Raw genomic sequence first — 23,226 nt, 5'->3', positions numbered from 1 at the left:
ATCTGCAACATTCAGGTATGTGGTGTGTTAACGTCTGCAGGAATATGCAGCGCTAATACTTGTCTCAACGGGGGGAAATGTGCAGAGACTGGAGACGACATCTGTCATTGTCCTTTGGGCTTCAAAGGGACCAGATGCCAGTATGGTGAGTTTTTAACTTCCAGTTGATGAAAAATTACAACTTTCACCTTGTTTAGAGTCATATTCAGCATTCATTTTGTTGCACATGTGACAGATAAAAAGCAATGAAATAGAAGTTGCAACAAACCAGAAGTGCCAAAGCAGGAACAGCAAAATAAATAAATATAATACAGAGGTACATGTATATAATATGCTATATAAATACGCTGTGCATGACTTTTCCTATATTTACTTTCTCTTTGCAAAAACAGAAGAAACCTGCATTGTAGGTATGAGTGGATGTGAGTGCTTCTTGGTAGATAAAGGTTGAAGTGCTTTCTAGGGCCATTGGTTTCCTTTAAAGGCAAGTGGGACATTATGGCCATATGAAGCTGGGGTTTGAGAGATATCTTTTTGACTGCAACCATATAGAAGATTAATTATCAGCATTCAGCAGCATGGTGCTCGAGTCTCATTACATTTCCAGTGGTTGTGGTAGACTATCTGGCCGCAGGCTTGAACTTTGTACTTGCATTAAATATGCAGTATTAATCATCTCAGCTGAAGCCTGTCAGAAGTTGAATATGTGCACTTCCTCAAAAAAAATCTAATTCAAAGTGTATAAAGTGCAGTATAAACTGTGCTTTGCAGTTTTTGATAGCTTATTGTTTTTTTCTCAACATTACTTGTCTAAAACTTGTCTCTTTTGTCTCCGACATTTGTCTTGTTTCCATCATCACTATCTTTTCTCTCAACTATTTAAAAGAAAAAAGGGTTGTTATAGTAGCTCTTAAAAACATATCAATGCTTAGAGAGACCCCCCCCCCCTCTTGCTCTCAAGCATAAACAAACACACATACACACACACATACACAATGCAGTGGTTTTTCCATCTCGCTGCTGGACTTCCTCAGGAGACCTAAAACCTCTCATGCTGCCAGAGGTTTTAAGTAGTTCTTCTCCACGTTGCATTTTGACAGGGAGGTGTTCTTGTTTGTTAGAGGCAGCTCTTGTGTTTGTTTTGACATGGGCTCTTAGGTTCTCACACATCATGGTGACAGACCGGCAGCGGACATATTATACCTGTCTCTTGTCTCTTTTTGTAAAATGCTTTTCCTCCTCCCATCTGCCCTAACATATTTATCGGTCTTCTGCCAGACTCATTATACCGTCAGAGAGTGAGCCAAGATCCTTTTAGGAAAGTTCCTCCACTGATCCTCAGCTTGAAACACCGACTTTACAACTGTGTTGTAAGGGTTTAAGTAATTTGTCACCGATGCTACTTTTCAGTAAAACTTTTTTTAAATTTATTTTTCTTAACCTCATCTGGAAATCTCGTAGATTTTTTTTTTGTTTATTTATTTTATGTTGAACAATAATTGCTTGATTAGTACCTTTTGTACAATAGAATAAAAAAAGTTAAGAGCTTTTTAGAAATGGAAAAATAAACATCCATAAGCGATAAAAACAGGTGTGAAAATCATCCCTGTAGGCTGAAGTAGCATTGCTGGTGGGCAGGATGTAAAGCGGTTGGACAAAACTAGCTTTGTGCTTAGATGTTAAATAGGGCTATTGTTCCATATGCCATGACAGTCCATCTTTTGAACACTTACTATGATGTCTGATGAATGCAATATGCTCTTTCAGGGCAGAGTTCACCAAGATTTTCCATTTTAGCATGCTTCAAGGACTTTGTTTAAGTGTGCAGTCATGTTTGTATTCCATGCCCATGTGTTATTGGTATAGCCGTGGTTTAACAAGTTAGGTGCTTTAGCAGTTGATCCCGAATTCAATCATCTGTTAAACACAGATGTCCTTTGTATCGTTTGTTTGTGACAACTTTAAATTACACAAATGAGTAAATGAACACAGTAAACAAGTGAAAAGAAAAGTGCTGTTTTATGTAAAGGACATTTAACAGTGAATACAATCTGTAAGTAAAGCAAATGTGTTGGATCATGGATGGATGCGCAAAAAGCAGTGTCAGTTGATCAAAATGGCCAAGTCTGCATAAAATGGATCTAAAATGCAAGAGATCAAGGAGTCAGGAAATAATCAGGTCCCTTATTTTTGTGTATATAAACGTACCACTAAAAGTAAGGGAATTTGGTGTTTTGTAGATTATTTCTTTGTTTTAGCAATGCTTCTTAGCAATAAATCTTATACTATCAAAAAGCCTGATGCATTTGTGGGTTGTGCCCATGCACATATTGTATATTTATAATGTATATGTGTGTGTATGAATGAATGAATGAATGAATGAATGAATGAATGAATGAATGAATGAATGAATGAATTTAATTTTTGTGTCATGTCCGAAGACCCATCCCTTTACGGGATTATAAGACACCAGAAACAGAAAATCATCAGATACACAATATCACACACACTTAATTGGGAGCTGCACAATGTACACCGGAAAAAATAAATAAATAAAAAATAAATAAATCAAAAACCAGAATGTATATTCTTACATATATGTTACTTTTCTTCGCCTATCCCACGCTTTCTCCAAATAGTTAGCAAGTGCAAATATTTTATGATCAAAAACCCATTTGAGTCTCTCAGCATCGCTTACCCACATCAAATCCAGATTCTTACATCTATCAAATAATTTTTGACGCAGCTCATGATACAAAGGACAATAAAGTGTATATAAGTGTATGTATAAATGTCTAAACAATGGACTTTCAGACAAACTAGCAAGAGAAGGAGGAAAGAAAATATACACTCAGAACAGCAGGTGAAACAATCACAGAAAACAGCGAGACAGGGATGGATGACAATCGGGGACACAACAAGAGTTAGAGGGATACATAGAGAGATGGCCAGACACTCAAAGAAAATAGGATACATTACACAGCAAGGATTTAACTACAGACTGGTGACACATCTCGTATTACTGGGAGACTGACCAGACAAGCAGAGTAGCAGGGAAGACTTGAGGTTTGGGCTGCTGCAAAAAGGACCTTTGCAGATGCATTGATAGGTGGAGCAGAGGTGAGGAATTTGGCAGAGATTTATGTGGTATTGGCAGTAGCCAAGACTTTGATGTTGACCTAGGCATTAGTCATGGTGAAGACATAGATAGTCGTGTGGGTAGGAGTTGTTTTTTTTGCAGCAGAAGAAATGCCATTGTCCCCTTTGGAGACTGGATGAGGTGGAACCTGGGCTGTGAGCTGTGGAAGCTGGAGGTTGGAGAAGCGTGGATGCTGGGTTGCTTGGAAATAATCACCCTTGGAGAGAGCACTTAGAGCTTTGATCCCTCTTACCATATTTGTGCAGACACTCTGGCTCCCTCAGACCACTGGGGAGTTGGACGTGGACTTGCTGGAGAGCAGCGTGGTATCTACTGCCCTGTTTAATTTGAATGCCTCCTATAACCAGTTGTGTTCCCAAAAAGCAACCCATTCTTAGCCAGGTCCTGGTGCATTGCATGCTTTTTTGCACCTTTGTGAACTGGGGCTTCAAGAAAACAGCAACACAAGAAAATCAAGATTAATCTGGAAAAATCCAGTGGATCAGCAAAACTTAATCCCTGAAACAACAGAAAGTAAAAGAAGATAATTACAAAATGTAGAACAAACGTTATGCAGCTCATTACAAAAATATACCTACTGCTTTAAAGGTGTAAAATAAGTAAGAAATAAGTCCAACAAAAAGAGAAAATAAGTTGTTATTCCTCATGTCAAAGCTAAATCTTCTCCTTCAAAACATGTGAGTTCTGCAAGAATCTTGAACTCACCACAGATTCTCAATTGGAAATGTTCTCGGTTTTGGGTGGGCCATTTCATGACATCCATATGCTTCCCGGTATTTAGCATCACCCATCATCCCTTCAAGTCTGATCAGTTTCTCAGGACTTGTCAAAGACAAACATCCTCACAGCATGATACTGCCACAACCATGCTTCATCATGGGGATGGTGTCAAGGTGTTCTTGGGGCACCGGATTCATACTGCACACAGTATTTTCTTGACAGCCAAATAATTAAATTTTAATCATGTATGATGAGACTAATTTCTTCCATATGGAGATTTTTTTTTGTGGAGTGTACAGCTTAAAGTGGTCCTATGGACAGGAACTCCAGTCTAAGCTGTGGGACTCAGTTTTTTCAGGTTTATCTTTGGTGTCTAATTCCCTTCTCTCTTGGTCCATGAATTTTGCTGGTCTGTTCTTTCATGGTTGGATTGTTAGGCATATTTTTTCATTTTTCAAATAATGAATTAATTGGTGCTTAAAATAATTTATATTTACATTTAATAATCAGCTGACATTTTTATCCAAAACCTCTTACAAATCAAGGTTTCTTCTCAAACTACAGTATGAAAGGAGACTATAGTGGGTTTAAAGGGCTTAGTTCATAGAATTAGAGTTGTAAGGGATAAAGGAAGGTAGAGAGAAAGGTAAACCGATAAGTGCAATAAAATAAAGTGCAATGGAATAAGTTGAGGGTTATGAATGTTATTATGTTGGGAAGAAGGTGAGTTTAAATGAAATGTGTCTTCAGGCAATTCTCTAAAATGGAGTGGGATGCCCTTCTACTTTTAGCTCCACTCCAGCGTGGACTTGCAAGAACCGTCTAGACAGGGCTCGCCATGTGTTTAAGGATGCCAGTGCCAAGCAAGTTTTCTGCAAAGAATGCAGTGATTGATTGGGAATGTAAGTTACTAAGAGTGGATGGAAGCAGAGCCAGCAAAAACACTATAAGAAAGTATTAGTGATGTAAACTTAATGTGTGTGAAAACGGGTTGCCAGTGGAGCTCACTGACCAGATGTAATGTGGGCCTTATTTGGTTTATTTAAAAAACAGATACACTGTCGTGTTCTAGGTCATCTGTAAGAGTTTCATGACACATGCTGGTAGGCCAGCAAGGAGAGAACTGCAGTAGCCGAGTGAGGGAGAACCTTGGCCTGTACTGTTGTAGAGGACGAAGTGGCATGAGTGAGAGATGGCAGCAAATATGGTCAATGAAGGATAGCTGGTCATCAACCATGACATCCAAGGGCCTCAGCACTCTAGTTGGAGTGAGAGTTGAAGAGTCGGTATTGATTTCAAGGTAATGATAGACAGATGGGATGTCCAAGGGTTCATTCTAAAGAGGACTTCAGCTGAAAGTGGTGATCCTTCATCCAGTCAAACAACTCAACTCATCTTAAGTCTGTTTATCAATCCCTTTAAAAACAAGACAATTGGCCAAAGTGCTGAAAACAAACATGGGTTCAGAGAAAAACATTACAAATATGTAAATACAAAGATAAAACATACAATGGATGCTTTTGTGCTATTTGTTCTGTATCACACCCATTATCTTCACTTTTCCAATTTTCACTCCACGCTCATTGGTGTTCATTCTCATCACAATCAGAATCAGAATCATGTTTATTTGGCCAAGTCAGGTCAAACAATACAGGGAATTTGACTCGGTTATTTTAGCTCACTGTACAGTAAATGCTTGCTTGGTGGTGTTATAAATGCTGTTTGCTTTGATACCAGGTGGATTTAGGCTGACACTGTGTGATTGTTAGACTGGACACATGTGGACTTACCTGAAGTAAGTAAAAATGTGACTTCTTCTGAATGTATCTGGCAGAATCAGATAATTAATTAGCTTTCAAACAAAACCCATTAACGCACCGACCTTTTCTTTTATTTACTTATTTTTCTTTTTGAATATAAAATAGTCTTCCTGAAACATATGCAACTGCTATATTTAAATTACAGGTAGAAATACAACAAAATGGGAAAGGTACCAAAAGGGAGTCATAGTTTTTATTAGCACTGTTGCTATATATTCAAATCATGAATTAAAAAACATGAAAGTTTTCCCAGGTGACCATTAATTGGATGCAAAAACAGGAGAAATATGCCATCTTAAATTAAAAGAAGTAGTAAGACTAAATATAAGTATGTTAATACACATATGGTGTAAAATTTTGATAAAAAGATGCATACAATACTTCTTTTTACAGTGAAAATAAGATGTTATTTCTTTTGTTTGCTATTAATTTGGTAATAAAATACAAAATGTACATTTTCAACACAGCTCAGCCCTGAAGGATTTCAGTGAATTGAGAATCCACAGTTTCGTGCAGAAAAGTCTGGTAATGGTTCATGCCAGAATCCTATCTGCACTCCCTCTCCCCACTTTTCAACACTCATCATCAATTGGTCTCTTGAATTGTTATTCTCTTTGGTGTTTGCTGCCAAGTTGTGGTGGTTGGGCCCGCGGTGTGTTGTGGGGGTCCACTGGCCACCTGCTTCCAATCTCTTACAATAGACAGTAGGCATTGTCCATGGGAATGTATGTCAGCAACTGACACCAAGGCGTTGACACTATGAGGTAATAAACAGCCTGGATATAGCCCAAATCATATGCTGAAACACTGGAGCTGTTTCTGTAATAGTTGTATTAAATCCTGCTTATGAAGGCCACAGTCTCACTCTATTAAAGTTTGGATTAGCTTTTTCCTTCTTTTTTTTTTTAAACTGGTGTATGTCTGCATGAAATCAAGAAACCAAGAGACCACGAGCATGTAACTGTACAAGAACTCAAACCACCTGTCCTCACTAAAGAAGCCTGGCTGTTTTTAAAGCACTTACGAGTAAAGTGGCTGTGGACATTTTCCAAGATGGGATCCAGTGGTGTTAGGAGTATTAACTGTGTTAAAAGGCCACTAATAATGTTAGCAGATACTGTGATTTTCTTGCAGAAAGGAACACTAGAAGGGTGGCTTAGGCGCAGGGAATATTATGGGTGTTCTTCAAACAGACGGTATCTGGTATGATCCCCAGCAGCTCCAATATACTTGTTGATGTGTCCTTGGGTAAGAGGCTAAAGCCACACTTTTCCCCAAAGCATTTCTCTCTTGTTAGTGGCTTTGAATAAAAACAGCTTCTAAAAGAAGACACATAATCAAAGTTATGAAAAAATGTATTTTTAGGTCCAATTGAGTTTGTGTTTTACCGGCTCAGCTCTCCCCAATGGAACAGCAAGTAATAACCTTGATGACTCACTGTGTGGAAGAGACTCGTATTCTAGTTTTTTTTGTAATATATCAAAGAAAATTTAACATAATATATGCTTACATCATTTATATACACCATATGCATGCAGTTGTTTGCTTAAAACTTCTTCTTCTTAATCATGAAATAATGTCAGTGACAGATATATTGCACTACTGAGGGAGTGGGATGTCCACAAAAAAAGAGGGTCACAGCCTCATGGGGCTTTTGTTTGGCGTGAATGGGTTGTTCACAGTAAACCAGTCGTCACAATAAAACAAAGACTATAGAAACATAAAATCTCAATGTTTCCCAGGATACGCTCTAGAGACGTGTCTGGGCACATGCCTCCTCTCAAGACCTTTGTCATAGAGACCTGGGTTTGACTCCAGAGTGAGATCATAGATTCACTTTAGATGATATTGCATGTGCCCAAAAGGTGGCTTAGTTATGCATGTTTGGCTAATTTACGATTCTAAATGTGTGTTAGGCTAAATATAGATTATCAATTGTACATAGGAGTGATTGTGAGCAGGTCGTTTCTCTGTGATGGACTGGCAAATGTGCGCTGTTGGCTTTTAACCCCAAAAAGGCCCCGGCAAACCCCCATGAACCTAAACAGGAATAAGCGGGTATCCTATGTATAACCAAAAATGTAATGTTAAATGGCAGCTTGAATAAACAATATCCACAGTCCATGCCTGGACAGGGAACGTGTGCCTTTATTAGTTAGTTGCTTTGATGTAACCCCTGTATTGAGAGAAAATGCAGCTAGATGTATCTCAAGGTAGCCTATTAAACTACAGTGGACTGTACATTTGTAAACAGTTTGATCTAAGTGACTCAATTGCATCAGTTACAAAGGTGTGAGTAAGACTAACTATCGCTAGTTGCATTCTTAGATATAAAATGGATAAAGGCACAGACACGAAAAAATGTTGAGCCGTTTGAGTTTCCCAAAACAAAAGGGCAACAATAGCATCTTTGCTTGTGTTACAGTCAGTGACATAATTGAAAACTGCTGTGCGCCTGCTGTCAGACTGTCCTTCAATAACAGAGACCCCCAGAGAATATGAAAATGTCCCTAGTTTTATTCCAAATTCAAAAACTTTTAATCCTGTTCCATATTAAGTCAACTCGAGGGAAATGTCAGAGTTGTTGCCGTTTCATTGAAAGTGACATTTTCCCAGATGAGAATCTTCTTCTTTGTGTGAACTTGAACGTTTTAATCCCCAGGACCTTGGACTGTCTCCCCGTGCCTCAGACACTGACCTTCCTTTCTTATTAAGTCAAACACACCTTTCTTTGTGTGCGTCCAGCCTCTGTACATGCTGAAACCTCAACGTGATGATTGGTGCACTGCTTTCTTATGTGTTTACGAGATGGAGCTGGACACATAATCTAGCTTCTAGCCTGTAGCGTTCGATTTTGAAAGATAAAGTGTTTATTGTGAGCTCTTTAAAAGTTATTTTTATTAGATGTTGCAAGATAAGTGATACTGGTATTAAGTTTATGAAACACTGAGAAATAGCAAGGAGTAACCAGGTCTGGAGAGTGAGTGGCTCTCTCTACAGAAGGACGGAGGTGAATATAACGGTGGAAGAAAATATGCTGACTCAGTTATAATTATACACTCAGCTCTCTTGTTGGAGCCCATGTCGTTATTCCTGGTACTTATTACCCATTTATATGTGTACTTTTTTTTCTCACCGATGATACTTGGGCAATTTCTGTGGCAGCATCATTGGAAAAATCTTTATTTTTTATTCGGTTTGAAAGTAAAACAGTTGTGTTTTAAAGAGGCTATAGTCTGTTAATGATTCAGAAAACACTGTCTTGAATTACAGTTTTCGAATACACAGGTATAGACTTGGTATAGACTTAATCTTTTTATGGGTTTTGGGTCATGTGTTTGAAATCCTCTGCTGCTTCCACATATCTTTGGCTGTAGCATCATACGTCCCTGCATTAAACAGCAGGGAAAATAATCTGCTCAAAGTCATGGCTGTGGTTCCTGCTATGAATTTATATGAAAGAGCTGGTGAAAGAAATAGAAAGTAATAGAATAATATATCTTCTCTTTTAGATTTCTGGAAGTAGTTTAGCTCAAAGATCCGGTAGAGTCAAAATATGAAGGTGTGGTTACAATCAAAACACGGCTGAGTAAAATAAATACATCTAGTCCCAGATTTACTTTGGTGAAAGTTGTGGTGTCAGGCCCAGCCTTGCAATGGAAAAGCAGAGAGTAAAGGATGAAACCTGTGCAGCACCTGTAGTGGTTCTCACAGCATCGGTGAACACTGATGCCTTTTACAGGTTTGTAATAAATCTCTGACCTAACTCATCATGCACATAGTTTATGTTCTCTAAATCTTTCCACGCACTTAGTTCATGGAAATTGCAGCACTCAGGGAAAAGTCTATGCACTTTTTGTTGACTCTTTGGCAACAAAAGTGCATTAACTTTCTTTTCCCCTTATCATTGTTTGTCAGATGGGTCTCAGTCTTGGCTCAGAGGAATCCAGAATGGTCCAGTCCGGAGATAGGCTTGGGTGGGTCAGGGATTCAAGGATGTGATTGGAACCAAATGTCTGTGACAGCAGGACTTGTTTAACCCCAATTGAGTTGATGGCAACTGTGCAAGTCCAAAGTTGTTTTTTTTTCAAGAATTGCTGTGCAAATGTCACAATTATCTCTGACAGATTGGTTGATGTTTTGTGTTTTGTTGTGTGTTGAAAATGTATACAAATTGAAAAAGTTTACCCTTCGGAGACCAACAGTTCCCTCCAGAAGTCATCAGTCTAAAGATTACAAACATGTAATCTTTTAGTAGTCAGAACGTTACTCTCAAAATATCTTTGGTGCAAACCACAAGTGTGCACTGTTAAACTTTTATTTTCAAGGATATTATGGCACTAAAACTGATTTTAAAAGCCCTTGATATCTAATATCGTACCTTTCACCAGTAGATGCCATTTTTTGTCCGATGGAAACAGGACAGTCATTGGCATGTTTGGTGGAAAAGGTTTATATAAAAACCTGTTCAGGGTGTACCTCTTTTTTTCGGGTCCAAAATCAGCTGGAAAAAGGGAAAAAAGAGGATCTGGTACAGAAGCTACATGGATGCCATGGCTATTAAAGAGGAAGCTAATTAAAGCCCTGATGACTGCCACATGGCAGGGAAGTTTTCCTACTTCAAACAGGCACAGCACCCTTTTTCTTTTCTTTTTTTAAAGGTGAATGCAGAATGAGTCTGAGTTAATGGGCTGTGGGATTAACCATAACCATGCAATAGAAAGTGCAGTTTTCTGATACTTTTAGAGGCATAAGAGATTATTGTCCTTGATGTTGGATTGTTCTTGGGCGTGTAACATTAGCTCCAATAAATAAATAAAACTTATTGAAGGATCTTCTCTTGGTTTGTGAAAGTTTTCCTTGATCGCTTTGTGAGAAACGCAGCTCATGGAAGGTGAACTTATTTCAGCCTGAACGATTTCTCATAATGCACCGGACCGGAATAGGAATGGACCAGGGGAGTGAAATGTTGATTGTTTTTCAATATGGAGAACAGTTCTGGTCAGTTTTGGCTCTTTTTTTTTAAGAAAAAAAAATGCTAGGCTTCTGTTTTGTTGAAGATGGTCATATGAGCAGGCTAACCGACTGCAGACACATACAAGGTTCTGCTGGACAAAATTCTATGTTTAGGTGGCTCATTTAAATAACACATAAAAAGTCATGAATTAAAAGAAGTGGTTTGTGGTAAAATTCATCACAAGGACACGTGACACTGTTAAGGTCTGTTAAAGAGTCCTTAAGTTTGTTTGGAAACTTTTAAAATTAAATATTTATCTCTATAAACACAGTTTATCAATTTTCACACATGGTCCTAAATATTGCTTGTGAATAAATACGTTTCATATAGATTTTTCCCCTTCTTTTGCAAGGAAACAAACTGCTATTAATATGAAAGAAGATGAAAAATAAGAGAATGATGTGTGTCCAGATTTGAACGTCACATCTGATTCAATCATAAACAGTTCGGCCTGTGAAGATCCTCTTTGTCTTAAAGCATATATTTGGTGTTAATGGGGCAAATGAGAAACATGTGAGCTGTTATGAGGCAAGAAACTTCAAAATGTGGGCAATGTTTGGTCCTTTTTTCTTAGTTAGAAGACGGAAAGGAAGTTTTTCCACAATAGTGTTGTTACAAGTCATTTAAACATCCGACAGATATGAAATACTTGATCTGACTCTCCCATATCAAACACAACTATTTTTCTACTCTGTTATTGCGCGGATGAATGAATGAATGAATAATGAATGAATGAATGAATGAATGAATGAGGACCTAATGCAATCATGGCTCTGGCGTCTTATAATCATGATTGATTGCATTCCTTTATCAAACATGTCAAATCTTGAAAACAAAGACACTTTTGTCTCGTTGAACCCCACTGAGCAGATTGTAAAAGCTTGCATTCTTCTTTGTGCTACACATTAAAGCTCAGTTAGTTGTTCTTTGTTTTGTTTCACAAGGGTTTCTCTTTTTCAACTTGATGGGACTTATTTAAAATTTTGGATTTATTTTTTTTATTTTTTAAACCAAAGTTGTAGCTAATTTCTATTGATGGGGAAATCCCAATAATCATTAAAAAATGTTCATCTTTTGTATTATAAGGAGTTTGCACGTGAACATAGTTCATCAGGTGTAGCATCTCTGTTTGAAATATTACAGATCTTTGGCAAACGGGTGTGATTCTAAAGGTTGTTGTTTTGTTTTTTTAACTGGCGCTGCTGTAACGTTTGTCTCTGATGCTCAGAAGAGCATTTGAAAAATGTTTCCTGAAGTTGACAGCTCTAACTCTTCTTCATGGTGTATATCCAAGGTTTATTTTAAGAGCAGATGTTGCAATTTCAAATTTATTTATCTTTTTTTCAATAAAGTAAAAAAAAAAAAGCTTGCAAAAGGAGTCCCTATTGTTGAGGCCTGCAGGCTGTGTCAGGCGAGCATTTTATCCAACTGAGATAATTGACATTGTCAAGTTAATATTAGCTGGGAAAGCAATTTTTTTGTTATGTTTATTTGTTGCCCTAGAAACGAAGAAATAAAGACTGCGTGAAGAAGACAAATCATCCCTGCTCCTAATTCATATTCCATCTGGCAAAGAAGAATACGTAAATGGATATAGGTTTTAGTATCTCTTTTGACAACTGAGGTCTGATGTCTAAGGCCTCCACTTTCACAGAACAGGTTTAAGAGACGCACCATACTGAGGTCTGCTGATTCAGTTATCTGTCTTGATTTGTAATGTTTTTACCATGAGGTGAATGGACGCATGGCTGGATGTCTACTCGTTTACTAAATGTCTATGCACTTTTTAAATGAGAGGAAGTGTGTTGGTCCTTGGAGAAAGTGGAATGGGGAGGTACTGCACTGCGGAGGACAGTAATGTCAGTAGCCCTGGGCCTGATGAGATCAGCAGGAGTCACGACTGAACACGAGAGCACTGAAAGCTGCCTGGTCTCTCCATTACCTTTTGGGAAACATTATCATTCCCATTCATAAATCACCAAGAGACAAACACTTTCCATTTTTAGACTCTTCCAGGGATACATCTGATTAAGAATATACAGTGCATTCTTTTAAATCAAAAAGTCAAACTTAGCATAACCGTGTTTCTTTGATTTAAACTGTTTAGGTCTTAAAATGTCATTCAGTACACTGCACAGATTCAAAGCATTATGTTAAGCCACAGTACCAGCTTTACATCGTACTGCGTTTGCTGTGCCTTGAAAGTAGGACCTTGAAAAACTGACAAGGACTCGGTCGCTCTTCCTTTTTGGGTTTGAATTTGATAGTCGAAGTATTAAGTTCACCGAAGTAAAGAAAGGAGTGATTATTTAACATTTAATTGATTAACCATTATAACTTGTTAATATCAGCAAAATGTCACCCATTACACCAAAAAAAGCCTGAAGAAAACTTGAATAATACATGGGTTTGAACCTGTTTAGTTTAAACAATCTGGACCATTTCAATGCATAACCTGTTGTTATATTGTTGATAAAAAGGAATTGGTATCAACTTCTGTGGCTGAAGTACAGAAGAAGGAAAAGCGAGCATTTGAATTACTTGAAAACATGGTTCAAAGGGGACCTTTCATTAAGAATTAAGGAAATTGCTTCAGGTTCTGAAGAATGGGCCTTATGTTTCAAATCTAACTTTTGGTTAAAGCATCTTGTCTACCAATGACAGCCTCTTGGGAGTGATGCTGCTAGTTTAATCCAGTTCATTAAGAGGTTTTTCTGGAAATCTCTCCCTTTCACTTGGGAGAAACAGTAAAGTTCACCCAGGTTGGATCAGGAATAACAGTGTTGTTTTCAGGTCTCCCCATGTAGGCTCAAGTTCAGGTTTAGGTCACTGGGTCACTGGTTTCTCTGCAGAATGTTTTTGGTGATTTGAGCTGACAGTCTTGCACTATCCTGACATCCTGGGCAGTCTGGACAAGATTTAGACTCAGAGACCTACAGAGACAGAAAAAACTAGCATGTTGTACAATTAAAAACATACAGCCATATTCCTTAATATAGAAAAGAAAAGACGATTTGTTGAGATTATCATGTAATCCATCTGTGTGTAAGCGACTTGAAGACTGACTATCTATAATTGTACCTGTGAAGCTCAGAGGCTGCATAGAGGAAGACCCCTCCTGTTTGGGAGCTGAAGCGATTGTTTAAGTTGAGAAAAATAGCATTGATTTGTAAACTTGTTTTTAGTCAGCGTATGTGTTGCTCACAGACAAAACTATATTCTATTAATCGTATGTCTGGTTTTGGTATGATGATCATGTGATGTTTCCTGAGGGAGCCTCAGGATTAAGTGTGTTTTTGCTAAAGGAATGGACTGATTTTGCAAAGTGGGAGATGGATTAAAACATGTATCAATGATATGTCATTTGTCTTCCGAATCCTTTATCTTGGAGGTTTAAAAGTAGCATCCATGAGCAAGACTTGCATGTGGGAGGTCCCTGCATTGAATGCATGCAATGATTGCTGGACTGAGGCTGAAATGATTATTTTAATGCCTGCATGTGCCAAGAGTCAAATGCAAAGTCAAACATGTTGGTTTCCACTGACGAAATTCTCCAACCTCGCGTGTGTCCGAGTTGTTCTCATTGGTTCTGGATCTTGTAAAAGAGCAAGAAGCTTTTTGCTGACACATAACAAAATACAGCGATTTAAAAAAAATATGAAGTGAGCCACTCCAGGCCAACTACTGTAAGTGACTCTGTTATCTAAGAAGGGAAAGAATTGATCATCTGGATCCATTTAGTTACTTTTGTTTCTTTTCTAGCAACATTCACCACCAAATAAAACCGTCAAACCAAATCTAAAGCTCTGTAATTTCTGAATCTATAATGAATGAATGAAAGAATGAACCGCGATGCACTGGCGACCTGTCCAGGGTGAACCCATGGCTCTCGCCTGAATACAAGCTGGGATAGACTCCAGCAGATCCCCGTGACCCTGCAAAGGATAAAAGTGGGTATAGAAAATGGATGGATGGATGGATGAAAGAATGAAAGAAAAAGGGATCTTACGTTTAAATTTGAGTCAATTGCTTGTCACCAGCTCCGTCCGCTCTTCAAGTACAAAATATTATATAAATAAAATAATATATAAATTTACAGAGGAACTTGTCTAAGACACCATTAGCAGTCATAGGACTATGATTATAGAGAGAACATCAGAAGGGGGTCGGCAAAATATTATCCCTTTTTTGCCATCCACTATTTTTGTATGTTTATAATAATATTAAAAAGGGATTGACTGGAAATGTATTATCAGGTTTGTTTCTGGTTACATGTACATATTTTGTACATGCTTTTTCCCCCTCTTGGTTCAAATTTACATGTCACAATGGACATTTCTGTTATAAAGAAGTTCACAAAAGAATAATTAATGTAGACAAATTATTTAAAAAAATCCATACAAATGTCAAGAAGAGAGAAATATGGTGAAAACTTTCACTTTTACATTCTTTGTTATTTGCTAAATAGTCACATAAAAAACTTCTTTACATGAGCGTACATATACAATATAATGAATTATTTCAGCAGAGAAACTACTACAGCTAACACTAATACAGCCAATACCAATATTAATACAGCAGGGAAACAGCAGATGGAGACAAAAGAAATCTGTGTAGTTCTCATCATCAAAGTGAAGTGCTAATATTTTTAAAATATATTCTGAAGAACAAACATGTCCCACAGTTTTGATTCAGTTGTTTATGTGCTTTAAAACCAGCTCATGTTATCTTTGTGCATGTATCTGTCTTCTTCTATTTTAGCTTTTATTGTTTAATCTTATTACTTGTTTGAACTCTATTTTAAATGGACTCTTATTGTTTCTTTTGCATCTTGCTGTATGTTCAAAGCACTTTGATTGCCTTGGAAAACATGGAAAAGTTTTGGAATTATAAAAATAATAGAAGGTTTCTGTTGATTTAACACAGAATATCAAATTAATCCCAGTTATTTAACCAGATTAATTAAAATTGAACTTTGAAATAAAAGGTCTAAATGGTCCAAATATAGTGTCTTTTTTTTCCTCAGCTTGGCATCTTGATGATGGTGGTAAATGTCCCTGATCTAATATGGTGAGCTCATTAAGGCAACTGGAGTTGCCAGGATCAAAGTAGGGGCTGTAAGGGGACGAGCCCCTGAGGTCATTAGTCTAGTAGACACTTCCTTGGATGTTGATGCAAAGTTTCTCGGATTCCCCTCCCCACATGAATGGGAACATATTGAATGCGAGACTACTGTGTAGGTTAAGGCTTGTAAACACCAAGGTCAGACAGCTTTGCCCAAGAGGCCTGAACCGGACCTTGTCAAGATGAAAAGCTGCAGCAAGCAGGTTTCCTGTGTCTCTTCTAAAACTACAGAAAACAAGGCTTACTGCAGAAATCTAAATGTGTTCAAATCCGATCGTATCAAACTGGATATTCCATATATCTTGACCAGAAGGGCAATCAGTTTGCAATGATTTGCACAGCCTATCACCATGCATAAAAGTTCCTCCAATTATGCCGGACAAGACTGCAAGCCCTCGGAAACCAAGTGTGGGTGTGGCCTGAAAAAGATGTATGGCGACCCATCCTTAGTTTCTGAGGTCTTGTAGATTTCACCAGATGTTAAAAATCGATTTTTATCCTGAAATAAGCAGTGTAGACAAAACATATCTGTAGAACTAGCATATTAATCATACTCAGTCAGCTCCTATGCATGCAAACAGAATCCTTTCACTTCCACAGCGAATATGCTATATATGGGAAATTCAAATGGTTGAATTTCAGAGTCACTTGTGCAGTTAGTTTGCATCATTCCAAACAAAATAATCTGTAATGTATCTTGCACATATCTCAACTGGTCAGCTGGATGTAATTTTGTACCAGTGCATTGTTGTTGTTGTTGTTTGCTATCAGGCAGCTGTGCGTTCAAATATATAACTATACTGATCTTATCAGACATCTAAACCACAGAGGCTTGTTTTCATGCATATGCTGCAGTCCTTTATAATGTAGACTGACCTTTAAACTCCAGGGGACCATCTGGTGTTGTACACACAAATGTAAAAAAAAGTAATAATTACAACCTGGAAATAATCAGATGCACTTCCTTGTTTATTACAGCGGAGCCATGGGCAGTTTGGATGAAATTCAAAAAGCATCCCTCTAACATACCATAATTATATAAGTGGAGAGTTTTCCAGTGTGTATTAGTCTGAAAAACGTATTTCTATAAAATGGACTGTTTTACTTTTTGGTTGTTTTTTTGTTTTTTTGCCATTTACTGTCAAATTCTTTCCAAATTGTTTCTCCAAGTTGTGCTTCTGAAATTTCCTGTTCTTCAAAGATTAATAAGACATTGCTCCACTGAGGGGCCACATTCAATCTTCTTAACAGATGGAGAGAAATGCTAAGTAAGTTTTCCTTTCCACCTCAGTCTCAGTCCCTGGTCTGTTTGCACTGCATCTCACGGTCAGCATATCCTTTTTCCTAATCCAGTCACACAACACTGTTTTTGTGTGTTAAGCACTTCATGTTACTGCCAAATTGACTGGAACTACAGCAGCTTCACCAAATCATGCTGTCGACAAATCTGGATAAAACTCATAAAGTGATCATTTAACAAAAGATACAATTCCATATTGCAAAGATTTTGCTTTATTTTCACAAGAAAATGATAACATCTATAGCCTAAAGGCTGTAAAATAAGTACTAATACTTTTTGGTCAATATGTTATAAAAAACTATTTTATGTCTTTTAAAGCTGATTTTTGGTGGATGTAGTAATTGTCAGGCACCAGAATAAAACGTGTTTGGTGAAGTTTCTTATTTCCTGTTCTGCATGAATACAGTCTGCAGAAATGCTACCTTTAAAGATTGACGAAAGTCTTTATAACAGCAGTTTTCATTTTCTCATTGACCTCATAGTGTTTGTGATAAAGGAAATTAATTCTATAAAAAAAATAAATCTGTTTGCTGAAAAGCAGAAATAACAACAAAAAAGCACCCTCTCGGACAATCTAAACCTCAAGCCATCCAGTTTTGGCAGTTAACCTGTAGTTGTTGGGTTGGTGGGTGTGAATTGATGAATCAGGTCAGGTGATTTACTGTTCCACAGCTTTTGGAGACTGGGGATTTGTCCAGGGTGTACCCCTAACTTTCACTTAAAGAGAGCTGGGATAGGCTCCAGTGGACCCCCTGGACCTTGAACAGAAATAAGCGGATATAGATAAGGGATCGATGGATCACCTGTGTATTATGTCGGTAAACCTGGCTCTGTCTCCTTTTTTCTTTCAGATGTTAATGAATGTGAGGTTGAGAACGGCGGCTGTGAGGGGCAGTGTTGCAACAGCATTGGCAGCTACTACTGCAAATGTCCTGATGGCAGCAGACTTGGGACAGATGGCAAGGCCTGCCATGGTAAGATGATCTGAAAGACATCTGAATGTAGCATACTCAGCCAGACTCAGGATCTCTTCATCCAACATTTTTTTCCCTTCTTTTAAATGCATGGAAAAGTTAATCAGTTGAAGACATGTCTGTTGTGTTTCTGAACAAATACAAAATATTTAATGTGATTCACAATTAAGACGAACCTTTGTTGTTCACTCCTACTAATCAGTGTTCACATCATCACAGATGTATTTCAGAATAGTGATGTCTGCATCAGTATGTACAAGTACACAATACAAAACTGACATAAATGTGGAAGTGAACTCAACACTGCCCACTAGGGGGTGAATTGACTTCACAAGCAAGGCAACATAAAAAAACCATTGGAAGTATGAGGACGGTGAGGCATTACACAAGGAACCATAAATGGGCCTTAACTTGCAAGATGTAACACAGATGCAATGAAAATACAGAACAAAGTGGAATACTGGTGCAGCAGTCTCCTCTTTGAGAGATGAAGACATTTTAGAAAATGGATAATTGTATTCATTAAGGCTAGATTATTAGCTTTAAATTGTCTGTGTCATGTGGGACAAGAACTGCTTGACTTGAGCCTTTACAAGAGTGCTGCATACTGTAAACCTCGTCAGACTGCTTCCTTCCTCCTTTTAAAAATCAGGAAAAATCAGTATAAGTATATATAGTGTGTCAACAAAAGCCACTGAAATATTCTACCACTGCAAGACTTGTGACACCCCTGCATTCAGTCTACCTTCATCCATTGACATGCAGAAAATGTACTCTATTTGCATGTTCATCATGCAGAGTAGCAAACTCTTAGTCAATTTATGTTGTGTTCACAAAGTGACTGTAGGGACAAATCAGTAGGTAGTCAGCAGTTGCCATTCAGCACACAGTTCGTATGGACGAACATCTCAAAGATGCGCACACTATGTTCTGAATAGTCATCGCTGACTGTCAAAGAATATCCCAGCATGCCAAATATCTTCAGCCGTTGAGGAGTGCACATTTGTTCTACAGAGAGCCAGATATTGGTTGAAGTCACTATGAGGAAGGTGATCCTACAAAGCAAAGGGGAGCTGCTGCAAACTTTGGACAAAACACCATGCGCTCTACCACAGTTCACATGGGCTTCTAACTGTGTTACAGCCAGGTTACTGTACACGTCGTTGAGTCTTATGTCTGAGACTGACATATGAACTCTCTCATGATATGCTGCCTTCATTTGGTGAGGAGTGGTAAAATTATGAAGTGAGATTTTAAAAGAAACTTGAAAAGTTGGCATTTCCGCCATCACATTCATCTTAGCAATCTTGTAAGAACTGACCTTTGATGCTGACTTTTCACCTGTAGGATAGCAAATGTCATTGAAATAATTTTAGTATTTAGTCTGAGATGTAGAAGCTAAACCAAACCAGTTTCAACAGCTCTGGACCTTCTCTTCTCGAGCTTCTGTGTAAATTGTATGAGTTATCTTATTCGTGTTAAAGGACAGGGAGTTTGAGTGAGAACATTTTTTTTATTCTGTCTGCTTTGGGTCACATTTATATTGTCGAAAACCAATGGATTATTGAGACGACTTACTTTCAGAAACTGATGTTCTTTTGCAGTGGTTCTTAGCATAGTTGCTCCCTGTAGCATTCAGGCCACCTGTTTTTACTTTTGCACCTCAAAAGCAGCGCTCCCACATGTTTAGTCTGCTACTTGTAGGTGCAGGCTCAGCAGTCTGGCTTAGAGCCAGACGTTGTCACACGATACCATTCAAATCTCATGCCCCTTGACCTCCAACACCACCAACACCATTCACAAACCTGCTCCTGCACCCACTACCTTTTTCTGCAGTGATAAGCTGCCATTGTATGTCTCCCACTGAAATCCTTTCACATGAGGAGACCAATAAGTACGTCATTAACCTTGACAAATCTCCTTCTGTGTGTCTGCGTGTCAGGAATCCGTTACAAATGCTGGCTGTGCGTTAAAGCACAAAAGAGTCCTGCTTCACAGGAATACTTTTGTGTTTCCTGCGTAAAGTCTGCAAATAAAAATACATTTTTTTATTCTTTTTTTAAAGCTGAACCACAATTTAACATCTGTCCTCCAATTAGGTCCTTCTGTTTGACGTAAGATGATTAAAACGGTCGTATTATTTCCTAGACAGCTGCTCCCTTAGATTGCCAGAGAGGCGATGATGTAGACACAATAAACATGAAAATGAGGACAAGCATGCAAACAATTTGGAAATGATTTGTAATATTTGCACCACTTGGGAAGTGCTCTGTCCTCTCGAGGAAAATAAATGACAGTAACTCTTGTGCTTGCTTAGATTAAGTGAACCACATGGTCCCAGAAAACAGGAAAGAGAAATTGCAAAAGTTCTTCTGGAACAAAACTACACTGCTTTCACTAGAGTGAGATGAAAAGTTGACATCACAGTGGATGTTTTACAGGGAGGGGTTGTAGTAACATAGTAACTACAACGGTAACACATAAAATCTCTTGTAGTGGTTGTTTGTAGTCGGGTGCTGTCTTTCAGCCATGCTCCATGAGTAACGGATGTACCTAATGAACATTATTTTTAATGTAATTATTGGTGTATTCACATGAATTAATACACATATTCATTATCTACATATGTTCAGATATAAATGAGTGTGAGGAGCTCAACGGGGGATGTCAGCAGACATGTGTCAACACTCGGGGGTCCTACCACTGTGAGTGCAGCGAGGGATTCCGCATGCACAATGATGGTCGGACCTGCATTGGTAAGTAATAGACACATACTGTAGCTCCACATGCAGCATTGCACCATATTAAAAATACAGGATATTTGCACAGTTTCTCCTGAGGCTTCAACTCAACTTACCCTTAAAGTGATAATCTGATAGTTTGAGTATTATGTTTTCTGTCTATGGGTGGAATCAGTGAAGAGAAAACAGTCAACAAGTTGAATTGTGATGATATCCAAACATGAGCTGATCTCAGTTGAAAAGAAATGTTTTGTGGCTTCTGCTACAGAAATGATTAAACAGCAATGCATCTAACAAACCAGTACAGGCCCATTTTACCAACAACACCAGTCCTCTCAGAACTGTGGCCGCTGTAACAAAATCCACAAAATGCACAATTATTTTGCAAATACTGTATACCCTCTTTTTAAATAAAAGTTGAACTTTTTAAATCGTTATTGCTCTTCAAGAAAGATTGAAGTTTAAGGTATCAACACTCCAGACAGTTCTCTGTGCATGGGCATCTGAAATGTATACATGTGCATAAACACCCCCCTCCATAAACACACACACATATGGGCCAAACATGTTGTTTGACATCCTCTTTGTTTGTCTCCCCTGCCAAGGATGTTATGTGGTTCTTGCTCTTGCAACCACATAACCACCCTTGCAAGCAGCATACCGCAAAATGTTATGAGCAGATTTGCATGAAGCCTTTACCAGAGGCATGACCTGACTTCCAAGAGGCTCCAAATCCAGATCCAGGATCTTTTCTGTAACCTTGGCTGCTCTTTGTGAGAGAGGAAAGGGATGAATATCTGCATATATTTAGGTATACAGTACCACATGTAGGAATGGAGCTTCATTGTGTTGACAGAAAACGTTCTGACGTGATTTTAAAATGGTAGTAAACCAATTATTTGAGTAATATAATATCTGTTGCTTATGATGGAGGTTGTTTTTTTCAGCTGGAAATATACATTCCTCAGTTTCATTTGGTTCTATGTATAGCGTGTTTTTTACTGCCATTTGTCAGCTGCAGACAAGTATGAGGGCAGAGGGCTGGTTGATGGTGTCTGTTTAAGTAATCAGTGTTAAATCCAGCCACGCTTTCAGTTTTACAGCCAGTCTGTGCCGTCATGTTTCTGGTAAAGTCCCCAGAATGCATACAGTTAATATTCAAATTTAGCACGTCATTAAGTCATCGGAGCAACGGGACGGAAAGATCGTTAGAAAACAACCAGGGTTACCCACTGATCATAATTTTCCAGTTTTTTACCCAAACATTTTCCATGAAAATAATACAGCTGCAGAGTTTGAGGTGTGAAGGTTGTCTGTGAAAGCCAACTAATTCAGTTTTACCCACAATCCTTTGGGAATGTAAGTCTCATTACCACTAAATGTGCAACTGGACACCTGGGTCTGCTTATTTACCAGTCTTTCTTTCTGTCTATTTTACTCCAAAGCTGTGAATTCTTGCTCAGTGCTGAATGGCGGATGTGAGCACAAGTGTGTGGACATGGGCAACAATCACTACAAATGTGAGTGCCGGAGGAACTACCAGCTAAAGAGAGATGGGAGACACTGTGAATGTAAGTCATCTACAGTATCTTGTCAGCAAATGCAAGACAAAAGTAGAGTTCATTCATGTGATTACTGTGGGAGAGCTGTCTGAGGTGCTTCTGTTGCAAACTGGACTGCTATTTACTATTTCTTGATGTGTGATGGAGTGAAATGTAATGAGGGAAGTAGGGAATTTAAGCAGCAACCTTGGGAAGAGTGCTGGTACAGTGCAGAATGGGAATTCAGATTGATCTTTTTAAAATATTTATTAGGTTTATTAGAGGTCATCTGCAGTGAGATTTTCCATGTGCAGTTTGTTCATTTTCTGAATAAAAATCCCATTTGTTTCCTGAAGCTGAGAATGAAACTTGGGGGAAAAAAATTACCCCGTGTTTCATTTTGTGCACATGTGCACCCATTGACTTGTGTGTGTGTGTGTGTGTGTGTGTGTGTGTGTGTGTGTGTGTGTGTGTGTGTGTGTGTGTGTGTGTGTGTGTGTGTGTGTGTGTGTGTGTGTGTGTGTGTGTGTGTGTGTTAGTGATGGACCCCTGCACGGAGGGGAATGGAGGCTGCGCCCAGGACTGCCAATCAGAAGTCGGCCAAGTTTACTGCAGCTGCCGAAGTGGTTTTATGTTGGCTGGAGATGCCAAGAACTGTGAAGGTGAGGAAGATCTATCTCTCTCACGCACATCCATACTGTATGCACATATGAAAACTATTCGTCAATTTCTTGTGGCCCCCTTTTAAGGACATAAAGTCATGCACAGCGGAAGTCAACTACTGTGCAAAGGGATAAGCCAACCGGAGTGTGAGAAATTAATTCATATT

The 23,226-nt window shown here is 38.4% G+C and overlaps 1 protein-coding gene across 1 annotated transcript in view; it reads left to right on the top strand.

Annotated features, from left to right (window-relative positions):
- megf6 (multiple EGF like domains 6) overlaps nt 1–23,226 on the top strand; it is a 60,649-nt gene that overhangs the window by 3,275 nt on the left and 34,148 nt on the right. Inside the window, exons 4-8 of the mRNA XM_061719149.1 lie at nt 41–145; nt 17,993–18,115; nt 20,749–20,871; nt 22,302–22,427; nt 22,937–23,059. Of these exons, the coding sequence (XP_061575133.1) occupies nt 41–145; nt 17,993–18,115; nt 20,749–20,871; nt 22,302–22,427; nt 22,937–23,059 (600 nt within the window). The remainder of the gene's footprint in view (nt 1–40; nt 146–17,992; nt 18,116–20,748; nt 20,872–22,301; nt 22,428–22,936; nt 23,060–23,226) is intronic.

Source organism: Cololabis saira, chromosome 4, assembly GCF_033807715.1.
Source record: "Cololabis saira isolate AMF1-May2022 chromosome 4, fColSai1.1, whole genome shotgun sequence".
Classification (NCBI taxonomy): domain Eukaryota; kingdom Metazoa; phylum Chordata; class Actinopteri; order Beloniformes; family Belonidae; genus Cololabis; species Cololabis saira.
This window is presented reverse-complemented; position numbering and strand designations above follow the sequence as displayed.